Source organism: Solanum dulcamara, chromosome 8 (genome assembly GCF_947179165.1).
Source record: "Solanum dulcamara chromosome 8, daSolDulc1.2, whole genome shotgun sequence".
NCBI lineage: Eukaryota > Viridiplantae > Streptophyta > Magnoliopsida > Solanales > Solanaceae > Solanum > Solanum dulcamara.
The window spans coordinates 75829661-75847093 of record NC_077244.1 but is presented as its reverse complement, the minus strand read 5'-3'; the positions used below and the strand labels follow the sequence as shown (position 1 = coordinate 75847093).

Genomic DNA, 17433 nt, shown 5'->3' with positions numbered 1-17433 from the left:
GCTTTTTCCACAATTGACTGTAGAGGAAACCTTCGTTTTTGCTGCATTCTTAAGACTTCCAAGCAAGATGAGTCGACTGGACGCTCCTCTTGCCTTTTTCGGGAGGTTTTAGGCAACTCGCTGGTTTCGAGATGGGGTTCCTTGCGGGCTGGAACTCTTCCTGCCAAAAACAAGGGCCTTTGGGAGCTAAGTCGAAGATCTCGGTGGTCTTGTGAGTGGTTGATAAACTGCAATCTAATGGTGCGTATTTACAAAATTTTGTATTTCACTTTGTAGTGAAAAGCACCAACGGAAGAAATAATAGTTGCTGTGTAATATGAACCTATGAAGCCGTATTCTTGACTTGCCACTTCAACTTCATCACCTTCTTGGAATATTTTAATTATCTGTTGTTTCTTGAATGCTACTGCTTTTATTGCCTTTGAAATTATCGCAATTCTTGATTGGTGGTGTTTCTCTAAATTATTTCCTGCTGCTTTGGTTGAGACTCTACTACAGATTTTTGATTCAATTGAACGAAAATGGGAGGAACTATGAGGCATTGCAAGTGAATTTATAGGAAGTAAATTTTGTTTCCTTCTATGTAGGAATTGGAATCGTTTCCTGTTTTCTTTTGGTTTCCTTGAATGTTTAGGAATAGGAATTTCCAAATTTCATTTTTCTCATTGGTTTATTTTTTACTTTCCTAATTTATTAGAGAAAAAAAGTGTTAATTGCCTCTCAATGAACCCCAAATTGGCTAATGTAGTAATTGATTCTTCAAAATCGGCTAAACCAAAATCAAAGCTAATCCTACGAGCTTTCACATGCAGGAAAAAGAAGAAGAAATGGTAAATGACAAATTATTATTAGGAAACATTGCAAACAAAAGTGAATTTAAGATTTTTAACTTGATAGTATAACATTTAAGATTTTTATTACTAAATTCATTATACTTTTAATATTATGAATTTAAATATATTTACTGAAACTTTTATTGATTTTCACATAAAGTAAAATTTAAAATACATATTTCACGTCGAATATACTGAATTCGGATAAATTGATTATGGCCCGATGCGTCCTGTCTTCAATATAAAAATATTTTTATATTGTCAATGTATATAATTTAATCTAAAAAAAAAAAAATCTTTTAAAAAGTGTTGATGTCACCCCCCGCCCCCTCGCGTTCCCCCGGCGCTCGTTTCTTGGCTTATAAATATTGACTTCACTTACTCAATTTTAAAGCAGCCCTTGTACTCTCTCCTCTTTCTCTGCTTTCTTAATTCCTTGCACGTACACTTTTACAAATTAAAAAATATGGAGTCCAGCAACACGACAATCACCACCACAACGCCGTCGTCTCCTAGCTCCGTATCTCCGCCACATAACTCCCCATCTCCACCGCGGGTTGTGGCTACACCTTGTGCTGCCTGTAAGATATTACGGCGGAGATGCGCGGAGAAATGTGTGTTGGCACCTTATTTTCCTCCCAATGAACCCATAAAATTCACCATTGCTCATCGTGTTTTTGGTGCTAGCAATATTATCAAGTTCTTGCAGGTACATTTTAATTTACACTTGTTAATTACTTGCTCCTGTTTTTATTAATTATGTCAATTTTCCCACTTATTTTGAAATTTAAGTGGGTGGATTCTATCTATGTTGTATACATCAAGTTAGAGGAGGATTATTTAAGTTCATTAAATCATTTTTTCTTCATCCCATCCATATGTGACTTAACACCTTGCCTTATGTGTGTATCTGACTCGAACATCATATGAAAAAATTAAATCTTAGGCATAATTAATTTATTCATAATCCATTAGTTGTCTCTCAAAATTCTACTCTCCCTCCAAGTAAACACAACAGAAGTAAACTTTTTTTGCGCCGCTTAGCTCTGCCCCTGTATTTAAAATCAGTGCATTTGTTAGAAAATATAGGCAAATATAGGGAGACATGTTTTAACACGTACGATTTAATTTATTTAATGCCCGGACCAATTAGGTGGTACTATTTAATGTAGTCCAAAAGTGCAACTTGAAAAATTAGTCCAATAACTATATAATTATTTATCCAAACTAACATCATAATTGTTGATAGTGAAATTCTAATGTTGCTCTTCGAATTGTAGAGGAGGGAATTGATTTTAAAGGGCAACATGCTTTCAAATCATTTGGATATATTACAATGAGTACCAACAACCACATCTACTTTATAAATTATTGGTCAAGAAACTTTTTTCTGTTTACATCCCACTTACTGTTCTTTTCCATTTTTTGCTTGGGCATTGCATTGACTTCTCTTAGCTTCCAGAAAGAAAAAAAAAATTGCTACCAGCTACTCATGGCTTCGTGTCAAATAATGAAGAATCATATATACTCTTCTCTCTCATGGTTCCATTTATCCTATAGACAAGTAATGACTTTGGACATATAATGAAGAGTGCCTTTGGATATATAATGAAGTTGAAGAGTGCCTTTGGACATATAATGAAGAGTGCCGTGGAGTACTGATAAAGTTATTTTCGTGTAAGCTATAGGTTGTGAGTTGGATATGTTACAGTTGCTTGCATTAGAATAGACCCTACATTACAGCTTAGTAGGGACCTAAACATAGGAATTTCTTTTCTCAGAATTAGACCACACCTTATGACAAAAGGGGGAGAATACCCTTGGTGTGCAATCTTACCTGCACCCTATGATGTTTTGTGCGCCAAACTATCCTTTAATTGTTACTAATTTAGTGCTTGATTGAAAAATCTAAAATCATTTTTCTCAATTTCGAAGCTTGGAATAATCAACCACCATTGATGTTTGGGTTAGGGTAGACTACGTACACGCTACATTACTTCCTTTTAGTGTGTGGTCCTTACCCCAGATCCTGTGTGAACGCGGGTGATTTGTTCTAAAATCATTTTTTATCAATTTTGATTAGGAATTGCCAGAATATCAAAGAGCAGATGCTGTAAGTAGCATGGTGTACGAGGCTAACGCTAGGATGAGGGATCCAGTCTATGGTTCTGCTGGTGCAATTTGTCAACTTCAAAAGCAAATAAATGAGCTACAAGCACAATTAGCCAAAACACAAGCTGAGCTTATCAATATGCAATGCCAACAAGCTAATCTCATGGCCTTTGTTTACATGGAAATTGGACAATCTCCACCACCATCACCCCAACAATCTTTGGACAAGTTCACCAATAGTACTATACATGGCACCACCCAAAATAACACGAGTTTCCTAGATGAGAACAACAATTATGGGACTTTATTGGAGACTCTTTGGACATGATTAAAAAAAGATTATATGTTCCTCAAATTGGAACATTCACTTATCGAGGCAGATTTAGAACTTAAATTTGATTGATTCAAGTTTTAAGTTCTGTTTATTGAATTCACTATTGTGCTTTTGAAATATCTTATAGGTTATGTTAAAACTTTACTATTATTTTATGTATTATGCTTCGTATCAAAAATACTGGATGCAACTGAATCCAGTAAACCGGGGTTCATCTGCCTCTGTGTTTACATATAGTCATGGGAGCCAATTAACTCTCTAGAAGGTTATAGTGGAGGATAACAAAATTGTAATATAATATGAAGGAGATCTTGATAGATATATTTATAATAATGCTAGTTTAATTTTTATGTAAAAAAGATAGTTGTTCTTATATTTCTTGTTTCTTGTAAGTCCATTCCCACTTCATATTTGAATCTAATTAAGCCAAACTTTTTGGTCACCTAATAGCTTACATCAAACTGATTTTCCATGTGAATTCCCTTTCAAAATGAAACATTTGACTCTCTACTTATCTTGGCTTTGTTGAATCTTAACATTTTTAGTCTTTCAAATCCACAGTGCCTGCCTGTCCACATTTGAAATGTTCACCCATGTCTTGTCACTTAACGTCATATCACACCAATTCAAGTTGCTCTTTCTAAGCCTATTTTTTTTTTTTGAAAAAAAACAGATCCTAGTAATAATTGCTAAAGAAAAACATTTAATTTTATGATATTAAACACGGATGTTGGATTTAAAAAAGTTGCCAAATTAGAAAAAATGTGTTATATTATAGACTAAAAAAGAAAGAGCAGAATTAGCTATGTACTTTTCTTTTTATTAATCTTATTTATAAAATGACCCTTTGGATCTTATTGATTTTTTTTAAAAAAAAGACTAAAAGAAAAAGTAAAATCAATAAATTGATACGAGTGAAATTTTCTTGTACTGTTAAACTTTGAAGGTGAAATTCATCGGTGGCCTCTTAAAGTTGGCACTAACTTTCACTTAGACATCTAAATCAGAAGATGTTCATTTTAGACACCTTATGTAAGGGTCGAATGTGTCATCTTGATATTCTTTAAATAATCTGTTGTTGGACTCAAACGCGTGTATTATAATTTCGTCCACATGGATTAGTTGACCAATTATATCATGTCAACTCTGTCTTTTTTGCACGTCATATTAGCTTTAAATTTAAATGCTCAAAAGTTGATCTTCAACTCCATTTTCTCTTCAGTTCAAAACCCCATCTTCTTCAGTTCACCGATCAAAACCCTAGGTAAGAATATGAAAGTTCAATCTTTCTTGATTTTCATTCAATTCTTAGTTAGTACTAATTGTTATGTTAGTTTATGTTGCCAATTTCCAGGTTTAAAGGTTGAAATCAAGTGTTGGAGATTGTAAGGGTGAACTTCAATCCAGGCTTTTTGACATTTCTATCAACTATTTCTTGTGTTTGCATGTTTCATTTGTTGAAGAAAAAAGTGTATGTTCTAGTTGTTTTCACTCTCTTTTAGCATTTTGTAACTAGTTTTTTTTTTGAAAATTGCATTGATAAAGTAAGGGGCTTTTTGAGTATTTCCTTATGTTGGAATCCTTTTTTTGAGATATGGACGACTATATATTGACATGTTTTCATCATGGGGGTCATGTTATCGCAGACCCTAACCCTACTTACAGAGGAGAAATAGATGTATTTGCTGTTGCCATTGATAAAGATCATTTTAGCCTTGTCGAGTTTCTTTCATACACTAAAGACCTTGGGTACACAAATCTGAGAGGGTTTTTACTGTCAAAATGAAATTAACAATGAATTTGTCCAAGTTACTTATGATATTCAATTGTTAGACTATGTGAAAGACTTAATAGATGTGATGAATTTCATGTTTATGTGGTCCATAAAATTAATGAGTTAGAGAAATTGTCAACTCCAGCTGGTCTTTTAGCATGGCCAGACTCTATTGATGTTGAAAATGTGGAGAATGAGGCTGCTTCAGATGTGAATAAGGCTGAAGATGTTTCATATGTCAATGAGTCAGATCTGCATAATAGTGACTCAGATGTAAATATCATTCCTAATGAAGAAGGTTCAGATATTGATGAAGAATTGAAATCCTTTAGATCTGAAAGGAGGAACAAAAGAAATTCTAATCCTAAGAGAAAAAAGAAAGTACCTGAAGAAATACTAGTAGGTGAAACTGGGATTGATAGAAGCTTTGAAGATATTGGAAGAAATAAGAAGGATAAATATGTTGACAAATTAGAAGGAGATGAAAAGTATATTGATAGCTCAGACTGTGATAGTGATAATAACGCAGATGTGTTAGATGTAGAATTGTTAGGGGTGTTGATCAACCAGGAAGAAGGAAGAGTAAAATGGTCAGGTATGATTCTGAGTGTGAAGTTGCTATTTTTGAACTTGAAATGATTTTTAAAAATGCTAAACAATTTAGAAAGACTTTGGCAAATTATGTAGTAGAAAATAATTATCAGATTAAGTTAAGGCCTAATGAAATTCATAGAGTGAGGGCTAAATGTAAATTCAAATAAAAATGCAAATGGTTATGTTATAGTGTAATTGATAGAGATTCTGATAACTTTTTGATCAAGAACTACCATCCTATACATAAGTGTTCTCCATCAAATAAGAACAAAATGTGTACAAGTAAATTTCTAGCAAACAAATTCAACAATGAAATAACTAAACAATCATCCATAAAGATTTGGGAAATACAAAAATTGTGCAGGAAGAAGTTAGGATTGTATGTGGGTAGGACCATATATTACAAGGCAAAGCTAATGATTCTTAGAGAATCCATGGGTGATTGGAATATGAAATTTGCAAGATTATGTGATTATGTTGAGGTTATAAAACAGACCAATCTTGATAATTCTGTTTTTTTTTAAAAATGGATAGAATTTGTTTGTATACTTCTATATGTGCTTGTATGCATTGAAAAGAGGGTGGAGGGAAGGATGTAGAAAAATAATAGGATTTGATAGATATTTCTTAAAGGGTGCTTGTAAGGGTGAACTTCTAGTAGCAGCTGACAAGAGTGGAAACAATCAGATGTTTCTTATAGCCTGGGCAGTTATAAATAAGGAAACTAAGCATAGTTGGAATTTTTTTATCAATTACTTGAAAGAGGATCTACAGTTGGGTACTGGACAGGGTCTTATTGTGATGGTAGATATGCAAAAGATAATTACCTATTACATTTGCTAAAGCTATTAAATATCTATTAAGTATTGAATTGTATTTTATTTTCCTTGCAGGGTTTTCATGCAGCTGTTGATGAACTGCTACCAAATGCTGAAGTTAGAAGGTGTGCTAGACATATTTGGTCTAATTAGAATCAAACCTGAAAGGGAGAGGAAAGGAGAAAATAATTCTGGAGATGTTCAAAAGCAAGTTTTGAAGTGAAGTTCAAGGATGAGCTTCATAAAATGAGTAAACTTGGTAAGAATATTTGTGCTGACTTATTGCATTATCCAAAAGTGTCATGGGTTAGGACATTCTTTCAAGAGCATTCCAAATGTGATGTAGTTGAAAATAACATGTGTGAGACCTTTAACTCATGGATTATAACATGTAGACACAAATCTATAATAACCATGTTGGAGGAAATTAGGAGAAAGATAATGACAAGAACTGTGGACATGATTAAGTTTGCCAACACCTGGATATCTGATATTGCACCTATGGCTAGACTTATCTTAGAGGAGAATAATGACAAGTCTAGGACATGCAAGGTGCTTTGAAACGCTGATGTTGGGTTTGAGATTGGAGAAAGGGAGTACAAACATACAATTAACTTGGCTGATAGAGTTTGTAGTTGTAGAACTCGGCAACTGAGAGGCATTCCATACCAACATGCTATTGCTGCTTTGTGCCACATAGAATAGGAGCCTGAACCTCTTGTGGAGAATTGGTATAAAAGGGATACCTTCTTAAAGGCTTATAGTCATTTCATCCAACCAATTCCAAATATGAAGATGTGGCCTGAAACTAACAATCCAAGGATTGAACCTCCTGAATCTAAATCAATGCCTGACAGACCTGCAAGAAATAGAAGAAAGGATAATGATGAACCGAGAAAGAAGTATAAAAAAATGTCCAAACAAAGGGTGAAACAGACTTGTTCCATGTGTAAACAACAAGGTCATAATAAAAGATATTGCAAGGTAACATAATTTATACTTGCTTGTGTCTTTTTTAATCACTTATTGAATTTTTAATAAATATATATTTTATGCTTAAATATTCAGGTTGCTGGTTAAAGTTCAGAAGCAGCTACCCATAATTCACAATTTACTAGTCAAAGCTCACAAGGAAGTAGCTAACTTGAACCAAAAAAACTTCAGCCAACCTGAACCAACAACATTCAGCCAACCTGCATCAACAACATCAAGCAAGCATGCTTCTTCAACAATAGTTTGTGCTGATACAAGTAGAATTAAAATGGTGAATGATACAAGCTCAAGTCAACCACCATCATATGTGGATGCAAGTATTCATTTTACAAGAGGAATAACAAGATAACTACATCAGAGGAGAAAAAAGATTATTAGACAAAAGAGAGGAGGAGTTGCAACTGGAGAAGATTCTGCAAGAGGGGGACAAAGAAGCCATCATATGGTGGATAAAGTAATATTGGATTTGACATATTCACAAGTGCAAGTGGAACCCAAATACTCTACGTATGTTATTTTCTCCTTTGGTTACATACTAATCTTCACAAGTGTAGCTTACTTACTAAATTTGGTTTCTCTTTTTCTGTAAAATAGTTAGGGACTTCAAGTCAAAGAATTCTATCAACAGGTTCAAATTTTAAGAATGCAAGTTCAACAAGCATAGACCTTGATTTTAAGCCTAGAGGCTTGAGATAGAAAATAGAGAAGTTGTCACTACCTCCCAGTTGCAGCAAATGACAAACCAAAAGAAGAAGTAACAACAGCACCAGCTTTGAATACTTTTTGCTATTTCACGTAGTAAACACTTTTGAGGATTGTACATGATATCAAACCTTGCCAAACTAATAAAGTTCACCAGGAGGATATAATGATAGGTTGAAGATCTCTTGTTGGTAGGAAAAGGGCAAACATCACCTCCTATAAGGTTTTGAGAACTTGCTGTAAATATTGCAGCTAATAAAGTTACAGAAAGCTTCATTTAAGCTCGTAAAGTTGTAGCTAATAAGCAACAGTCAAACTAGTAACCACACTTTCAATCAATACTTAACGTTTTTCACTTACCATTAATCATCAGTGTTGTGTCACATAGTATTTCTATAACATAATCAGATATGAATCTGATATATAAAATTTTCTCTTAAATTCGAATATGATACATGAGAATAATGAATACATAACATCTTGTATTGATATAGGTTGTAGATGTATCAGAAGCAGTATACATGAGAATAGCTGATACATAAATTTTTCTCTTAAACTACAATCTGATACATGAGAATAGCTGATACATAAACTTTCCTCTTAAATTCGAATCTGATACATGAGAATAGGTGATACATAACCATTCGACATATTCCACAGATTAAGGGCTGATACATTGAAGATTCTTGTATTGGTTTTCAACTGAATTGTGGTTGATACATAACATCTTGTATTGATATAGGTTGTAGATGTATCATAAGCAGTAAAGCTTGATACATGAGAATCTGATACATAAAATTTTCTCTTAAACTACAATTTGATGTATGAGAATAGCTGATACATGAACTTTCCTCTTAAACCACAATCTGATATATGAGAATACTAATACATAACCATTCGACATATTCCACAGATTAAGGATTGATACATTGGAGATTGTTTTATTAGTTTCAACTGAATTGTGGTTGATACATAACATCTTGTATTGATATAGGTTGTAGATGTATCAGAAACAGTAAAGCTTGATACATGAGAATAGCTGATACGTAAACTTTCCTCTTAAATCACATCTGATACATGAGAATAGCTGATACATAACCATTCGTCATATTCCACAGATTAAGGGTTGATACATTAAAGATTGTTGTATTAGTTTTCAACTGAATTGTGGTTGATACATAACATCTTGTATTGATAATAAAAGATGTGTAGTTTGGTAATTTCATCTTTTAACAATTAGGCTTCAATCTTCATATTCCAAACATTACCAACCCAAAGCATTGACTTTCTTCAACCAACTCTAGATCACCTTATTTGCTTGAGGAGGGCGTCGATCTTCATACCAATAAAAAAAATCACAGCCACCCATTTTCTACAAAATCAATTAGAAAAAAAAATTAGAAGCCCACAATTAACTATATAATTAATTTTTAATAGTGGGTCCAAGAAGTCTTTAATAGTGCTTCATTACCACATTTACAATATCGACATTCATCCAAAGAGGCCATGGAAGAGTTGGAGAAGCTCGACATAGAAATGTAGGAGAATCTTGACATGAAAGAGAGAAAAACAAAGAAGAAGAGAGAAAACTGATTTTTTTTTCAAATCAGAGAAAGAAGGTAAGAATTAGGGCAAAATTGAAAAAGAAAGGGTATAAATACATAGATGAGAGAGATGTTATCGTTATAGGCCAAGTATGATGCCACATCAGATTAAAAAAGAGCTTCTACGCGCCTCAGATGGGTGGAAAATACGCGAAGTGCCAACTGTGTAAAAAGTGCTAAGATGACACATTCGATCCTTACATAAGGTGTCTAAATTGAACATCTCCTGATTTAAGTGTTTAAGTGAAAATTGATGCCAACTTTAAAGGGTCAATGATGGATTTCGACAAAGGAAAAAGATAATCATACTATCATACATATATGTCTGATTGTCTTCAACACATGCTAAACAATCATTTCATCATTTCTTCTTATCATTGACGAATTGAAGGAGTATAAATTAAAGTAGGGATAAACTAAAAATAATGTGAAGACATAAGTCACTATTATTGGTTTAATTTACTTAATTAATCCATAGGTGTAGGGATTCCTGCATTATTTTGAACAGTTGCTAGTAAGTAGTAAATCTTAAATGAAATTTGAAAAATCCAGCAGATGTCAAATTCTAGAAGAAAAAAAAACTGCCAATTTTGTCGGATTCCTAGCTGAACAGGCATGTTTGCTTAAAGTTCTGGCGGCCAGATCCAATTCTTCTTCTACTTTATCTTTTTGTATTTGACTGAATACGAAGTTTGAATTAATTTTTTTTAAAAAAAATTGTGAATTAAAATAAATTATAGCTATAAATTATTTTATAAAAAAATTAAAAACAAATTATATTTAAAGATAATGTGATATTTTTTTAAAAAAAAAATACGACGAAATATAAGATAATATTTTTTTAGAGGGAAGGAATGTATAAAGGGTCAGTGTTTTATTTTGGAGGTATCTCATTAAGGATAAGAAAGGAAAAAGATTTAGCTGTCAACTCCAAATCGAGAATGCACGTTCCCTTGTCCTGCTTTTTCTTGTTTCTTTTTGAGTTTAATCATGGCTTATGTTTCCCTTAAACGCGTATTAACATTATCTCGGTTTTTTTTTCTTAAAAGGAGTAGATGATAAAACTGAACATTAGTAGAAACTCATGTGCTTACACAGAGACTAATTGTCAAATTGCATATCAAGTGATTAATTAGTGAATTAATTAATTTCCTACTTTAGTAAGTGCTTATCCTTGAATTATAATCCGACTATTTATATCAAATCAAGTAATTTAATTTTCTTAATTAAAGTGAGAATGCATGTCAAATTAATCATGGCTTAACATACACTCAATTTCTTAAATTTGTCAATAAATTTTATTTAAATATTTAAAGTATGATTTAATCGAGCACCTAGATAAATGATAAAGTGCCCCTACTAAGCATTTTCAATTCAATTTTTTTTTAAAAAAAACTTTTATGCATATTCGTAAGTGTCTAATAAGTTGACCAAATAAATATATCCTCTCTTTTAATTATACATATTTGTATAAATTATATTACTATTTTCTTTTTGGCCTATCACTTCAATGAAATTATCAAATCTTTTGATGATCTTCATCATGCAGCGTGTTGGTAACTCTTGGTTTATGTGGCAATATTTCCTTTCAGCAATATTCCTTTTACTTATGTCATGTGTATGTCTCTTCCGAATAGAAATGTACATGCGCAGTCTAGAGAAAATAACAAAACTGATTCATTATGTTTGGAGATAGCTCGGTTTAAAGTAGTCTCTTAAATATAATATTAAATAGTTTTGATCATTTTTAAATAATTAAGAAATTTTGTTGGTAAGATTATTAATTAGTTGACAGAAAATAACGAAAAAGGGATTTACGGGGTTACTTTTGAAAATGTATATTTTGCCGTTTCTACTATTTATTTATTATTTTTTATTTTTAAATTTATTAGAGTGGACACAATTTTTTGAGGTGCGACTTCTAATTTTTTTTGTGTCTAGTGCAACTTTTGTGTTGCAATTTCTAGCATTTGAGGGAATTTTCTTAATGTTTGGTTAAATTTTAGCTTTTTCACATATATTAATTAGACATTGTTAAATTATTTAACAGTAATCAAAAGTAATATTTGTTGGGAAAATTTTAAGGATCACGACTAGTGAAAAGTATAGTTAAACGATCACTTCAAATCTATATCTCCAAACTTAAGATTTTTTTTCTTGTCATTTTCTGGTATCTTCTTAGATTTTGTACTTTTAGATCACAACATTGCCACTATGTAAAACCGACAGAGTTAATTGTAAGTTGACTATCTGCCGTGCATACTCCAAAATAAATTTAAGATGAATGTCACAAACATTAAACATCTGATATGGATTATGATAAAATAATTTATTTTTTTAAATTTTAATCAAAAATTTTGAATTTGAATTATTGAAAATTAATTTTTTTTATTGAAAATGCTATTTTCAAAAAATGAATCTCACAATATATAAATCTGAACTTAAATCTTACAATACACAAATTCAAATTTAATGAATCCTTAGTGAACGTCTTCTTCCTTGCGTAGTCATCTTTTAGCTTAATTTGTCTCTTCTATCAGTCGACAATTTTTTACTTTTTACTTTTAGGTTTTGACACTTGAAAAAAAGTGTGTGGATGATCATTCATTGCTTGTTACATCATCAAAATGACACAATCACTTTTCACACAGCTCGTGCAATCACATAAAATATTTCTCTTTTATGTTATCCCTAAGAAGAAGAAAAGAAGTGCTTACTGTTCCTTTTTATGTCAATTTAATTAGTTCGTATACGCGTAAATATGAATCATCTATGTTTGGTTCTGGAACCAAGAATAACGAAGTATTTAGTATTCGAAAATGTAATAAGAAACGTGACAATTAATTAATAAAGAGATTTGTGTATGTTTTGAAACACTTGGAAAAATAAGAAGAAGAATTTGTTGAAAAGAATACGTATGTTTGCATAAAATGAAATTAGATGGGAAAAAAAATATATACTGTATTTTTTTTTATTCCCATTGTGATTGATTTACTTCGTGTTCAGAGTGTCCACTATAAGCTATTGTTGGCTGTCAGGGGTATTTTTGACTTTTTTTTTTCCTGCTATTTTTTAGTTCCTTAAAGCTTTGAAAGGTAAAAATTAAAGGTCAATATAAAATAAAGACTACCACAATATAGGGACATTTATGCGAATGACCCGATAAATCTCTAGTAGTTTACTGTCGGGTCAGATTATTATGGGCTTGTGTCCGAATGATTCACTTTGGGTCCTTTGTTTGTCCAGTTCATTGGGTATGACAAGTCCCTGCTCCTCAAGACTTTTTGCGTAGCTTCGCCAGGATACGTTTCACCATGTGGCCCATAAACTGGCAATAAACCCGTTCACTGTTACGTCAACTCTCTAATGTTTGTGTTAACAAATTTAAATTATTATGAGAAAATAAGATAAATTAGCATGTTCAGTATAGTATGACGATCCAAAAAAGGTAGACATAACGATATAAGAAAGGTAAGGCATAATGTTCCTATTTTTCAGATGTTCCCAGTATATCAATGTTTTATATTATATATGTTATTCTGTATGCCTTATTTTACGAGTACTATTTCATGATTTATTAAAATTAGTTTAGTTTATGTGCAAACCATACACCTTATATCGTTTCTCTATTTGAAATAGTCATCAAATTGCACTTTCGCTAAAATGATCATTTGGTTCTGTATTCAAGCTCTCCAAATGATTTATTCTCCGTTTGGTTCAGTATACAGTTTTCAGGATCTGAACGTTTATAATACACCAGAAAAAAAGCCTAAAAACCTTGCATGGTTGACAACAACTCCATTAAAATCTCACAATTCCCTCTATATAAACAACTACACATCCTTCATCTATATTGTACAAAAAAAAAAAAACTGGCTTTTGTGTAACAAGTTGAAAATGGGAAATAGAAGGACATTGTTGCTTCTAGTACTTGTAGTTTTCTCAACACTAGTAGCTTTTGTTTGTGGCTATGAATATGAAGGGCGAAAGAGAGAAAAAGAAAGCGAGCCAAGGACACAAGGAGAGAAATGGTTCTTGTTGCGTCAGTTTCATAATGTTGTGAAAACTGATGCTGGGTCTATGAGAATGGTGAAGGGTGGGTATCGAGCGGGTTCATTTCTCCATAGTCCAATGCATATTGGTTTCATCTCCATGGAACCCAATAGCCTCTTCATCCCTCAGTACCTCGATTCTGATATTGTCCTCTTTGTTCACCATGGTAAAATTCACTTCAATAGCGCTGACATCGTATAAAATTAAAATATAAGCCAGGTTTTTTAATTTTCTATGAATTGAATACAGGGGAAGCAAGAGTTGGACACATCTATAGGGATGAATTAGCGGAAAGGAGTTTAAAGCAGGGCGACGTGTACACGATTCCTGCTGGATCAACTTTCTATTTGGAGAATAGAGTTAAAAATGAGAGACTTCACATTATTTGCAGCATTGATATTACCTCAGGATCCATGGGATGGCATGCTTTCCAGGTACACTAAGTCAAATTCTCAAAAATTGATCAATTAATATTAATGGTTTAAAGTCCTTTATCTTCCAAAAGTTTCCTGGTAACTCGTGTAACTAATTTGCAGTCTTTCTTCATTGGTGGTGGAATTCATCCTGCATCAGTTCTTGCTGGATTCGATCATACCACATTATCAACTGCTCTTAATGTAAATTATCAAATGAATTAACCATTACTTACAACATTTATCAGTGGAGAAAAGAAAATGAGTTAATATTATGTAAAATGGCAGGTCTCTACATCAGAATTGAAAACGTTCTTGACCAGGCAATCTTCCGGGCCAATAGTGCATTTATCTGGTTCTCATAACATAAACACTTGGTCCAAATTCATGGACCTAGAACCCCACCAGAGACTAGCTCACTTGAAGAGGATTGTGAATTTCGAGGAAGAAGCTAGCTCCAAACAGGAGGAATCAACATGGTCATTGAGGAAAATTCTGTTTACTTTATTAAACAGAGAAGAGGTTGTCAAGAGAATGGGTCACAGAGCTCCATCAGCGTGCAATCTCTACAACAGGAATCCCCATTTCCAGAACGACTACGGATGGACCAAGAAGTTGGATGAGTCTGATTATTCTCCTCTAAAACAAACTGGCCATGGAGTTTATCTTGTCAATCTATCTCCGGTAATGATCATTTGCACGCATTAACTCAAATCTCCACGTGTGAAAGAAAATCATAGTTAACCTGGTCCATGTATATATAGCAACTTGTATGTTCCTTTTCTTGCTTACATGTTTTATCTATATTTCTTCGTTAATGTAGGGATCCCTGATGGCACCTCATGTGAATCCAACAGCAATAGAGTATGGAATAGTGTTGAAAGGGACTGGAAGGATCCAAATTGTGTATCCGAATGGGACTTTAGCGATGAATGCAAGAGTAAGAGAAGGGGACGTTTTTTGGGTTCCAAGGTACTTCCCCTTCTGCCAAATTGCTTCAGCGAATGGACCATTTGAGTTCTTTGGCTTCACTACATCAGCAAGGAGGAACCATCCACAGTTCTTGGCGGGTAAGAACTCATTGATGCAAAGCTTGAGAGGGCCAGAATTTGCAGCTGCATTTGGAATTGGTGAAAAAAGGCTTAAGAGGATTGCCAATGCTCAACATGAACAAATCATTTTGCCATCATGATCATCTACTCCTGGTCACTTAGTCTAGTTGAGTTATGACATGAAAGCTTGAAGCCAGTTTTGGAATTCTTTTTTCTGTTTTTCTTTCATGCGATCTGATTTTGTTTCCTCGATATAGTCTTGTTGCACACAAGACACATTACCCTTTTGAGTTGTGAATAAGACGGATTGGTTTTTTGACATGATTTTGTTCGTGGTTTGAACTCTGTTGCTATTAGTTATCAGAAAATTTGAAATTTCATTTATACCTGTTGTGGTATTTCTTGGGTTGCTGAAATTATTTGAAAGCATATTGTTAGATTTATCCCTATAAAAGCCACTAGCTCCCAAAAGCTATGAATAAAATTTTAGTATAATAAAATAAGTACAAAATGTAAAAATGATGAATTTGAGTTTCAGGTGCATGATCAGTTTCTTGACAACTGAAGACACAAACTTTGTACCGGAAAAACTGTTATTTCACCATTACAACTTTGAGAAAAGTTATTGTTGAAAATGTATTTGAAATGGAGTTGCAGTTTAGTTCTTACACATTTGCTTATTACAGTATCATTCAAAGTTGTCTTTTACTATTTCTGAAGAAGCAAGAGGATTTAACATCTATTATATATACATAAAGTAATTTTGACCTTATTTATAGCCTTACTATGCTATAGACTATAATACATCTCTTATGATACTTTAGTCATAAGACTGGGCACCAATTACTAATCCAACTGGTCAGTGTCTCCACATTTTTGGTAATATCTTCCAGAGAGTCACTTCTTAGTATGACTACAATATCCTCTGGATAGTTCTCTTTTACCTCATCCAGAAAAACTTGAAAGATTTGACATTCAGTATTACTAGCAAGCTTTTGATCGGAGTAACCTCTGAGACAATCAAACGGTCTAGACATATTCAGTAGGGAGATACCAGAGATGCACACAAACGGAAAAGTTAGGATCAATTGATAAGAGTACCTCTTAGTGAACCGATCATACAAGACAAAATTGTCGGTTTGAAGCACCACCACACGATCAAAGCAACGCTCAGGAAAGAAGTCACAGGCGTGATGATCAATGATGTTTCCACCTTCTTTCATCAAGTTTTCAAGCGCATGACATACCTGGATAAGCAACATCATGCAAGTTATAACAACACATTTCCACTACAACAAAAATAGCTTTTAACGGCAACAAATTTACACATTAATAAGAAGTGCTAAAATCTTTACCGACATTAGTTAATTGACATTGGATCCAATATCGCTATAGGCTTTAGGAACATTTACAAAAAGTGCAAATTGCCTCTAAAAATACATATTTAGCGGCAATTAAGTTATTGTGCCGCTAAAGATCATTTTTTGTGTAGTGCTTCTTAATCTTCATTGGAAGCTAATTTCCCCAGTCCTGAAATATGAAAATTTGGTAGCGAAAACTTGAAATTGTAACTATAGAATAAGAAAATTTTCTCCCCAGCGGCCCTGCCTTCTTTCCCATCGTAATAGCATAAAAGCACAGAACGTGCACAATAGAGAAACAACAAAATCACCAAAACTCAAATTCCGTCACTTGATCATCCTTATTTAAAACCTCTTTGAAGAATACAAATCAATTGATCAATCAACAATACCTCAATCCCGAATTAACTTAGTTGGGTATACAAAGTCCATTCGAAGAACACAACTTATACAAAATTCAAATTAATTTAGATAGGTTTGACCTGTTAGAGCTTTGGTTCCTTTAGGGAGAAGGAAAATGCTAAAAGACTTACGAGGTCTTCATTGATGTAGTAGCAATCGAAGGTGTCATCCCAGCCGTTCGTCAAGTTTTTCTCATTAGCGAAGTCGCCCACGTTGATGTGGCGGAGCTCCGTCACCTCCGACAGGGAAGCCGCCGTAGTCGTCTTCCCGGTGCTTGGAGTTCCGGTGATAAGTATATTAGGTCTCTTCCTGCAGCTGCTATTTTGCGCCATTGCGGTGAGTTGATCAACAACAAAGCTTTTTTATAATATAGAAACAGAGGTGGGCC

At 33.3% G+C, this 17433-nt stretch overlaps 3 protein-coding genes across 3 annotated transcripts; 2 read left to right on the top strand and 1 right to left on the bottom strand.

Annotated features, from left to right (window-relative positions):
* The first annotated feature begins 1236 nt into the window (after positions 1-1236).
* LOC129899574 (LOB domain-containing protein 1-like) lies at positions 1237-3659 on the top strand. The gene is made up of 2 exons (XM_055974581.1): positions 1237-1542; positions 2917-3659. The coding sequence occupies exons 1-2, from the start codon at positions 1300-1302 to the stop codon at positions 3271-3273; spliced, it is 600 nt and encodes a 199-aa protein (XP_055830556.1). The 5' UTR covers positions 1237-1299; the 3' UTR covers positions 3274-3659.
* A 10002-nt stretch (positions 3660-13661) lies between these two features.
* LOC129901453 (vicilin-like seed storage protein At2g28490) lies at positions 13662-15422 on the top strand. The gene is made up of 5 exons (XM_055976636.1): positions 13662-13983; positions 14067-14251; positions 14354-14434; positions 14519-14914; positions 15054-15422. Exons 1-5 carry the CDS (start codon positions 13662-13664, stop codon positions 15420-15422), a joined length of 1353 nt encoding a protein of 450 aa, XP_055832611.1.
* A 495-nt stretch (positions 15423-15917) lies between these two features.
* On the bottom strand, positions 15918-17377 carry LOC129900931 (adenylate kinase isoenzyme 6 homolog). The gene is made up of 3 exons (XM_055976015.1): positions 17177-17377; positions 16384-16529; positions 15918-16293 (listed from the first exon to the last, which is right to left on the bottom strand). The coding sequence occupies exons 1-3, from the start codon at positions 17375-17377 to the stop codon at positions 16107-16109; spliced, it is 534 nt and encodes a 177-aa protein (XP_055831990.1). The 3' UTR covers positions 15918-16106.
* Between the last annotated feature and the right edge of the window lie 56 nt (positions 17378-17433).

What these genes read in the sequence shown, in the direction of transcription:
- LOC129901453 (XM_055976636.1), top strand. Translation starts at nt 13,662, where the DNA reads ATGGGAAATAGAAGGACATTGTTGCTTCTAGTACTTGTAGTTTTCTCA. An exon ending in TGTCCTCTTTGTTCACCATG is followed by an intron (nt 13,984 to 14,066) that starts GTAAAATTCACT and finishes AATTGAATACAG; the next exon opens with GGGAAGCAAGAGTTGGACAC. An exon ending in ATCTTGTCAATCTATCTCCG is followed by an intron (nt 14,915 to 15,053) that starts GTAATGATCATT and finishes TCGTTAATGTAG; the next exon opens with GGATCCCTGATGGCACCTCA.
- LOC129899574 (XM_055974581.1), top strand. Translation starts at nt 1,300, where the DNA reads ATGGAGTCCAGCAACACGACAATCACCACCACAACGCCGTCGTCTCCT. An exon ending in ATATTATCAAGTTCTTGCAG is followed by an intron (nt 1,543 to 2,916) that starts GTACATTTTAAT and finishes AATTTTGATTAG; the next exon opens with GAATTGCCAGAATATCAAAG.
- LOC129900931 (XM_055976015.1), bottom strand. Translation starts at nt 17,377, where the DNA reads ATGGCGCAAAATAGCAGCTGCAGGAAGAGACCTAATATACTTATCACC. An exon ending in ACTACATCAATGAAGACCTC is followed by an intron (nt 16,530 to 17,176) that starts GTAAGTCTTTTA and finishes TTGCTTATCCAG; the next exon opens with GTATGTCATGCGCTTGAAAA. An exon ending in TATGATCGGTTCACTAAGAG is followed by an intron (nt 16,294 to 16,383) that starts GTACTCTTATCA and finishes TGATTGTCTCAG; the next exon opens with AGGTTACTCCGATCAAAAGC.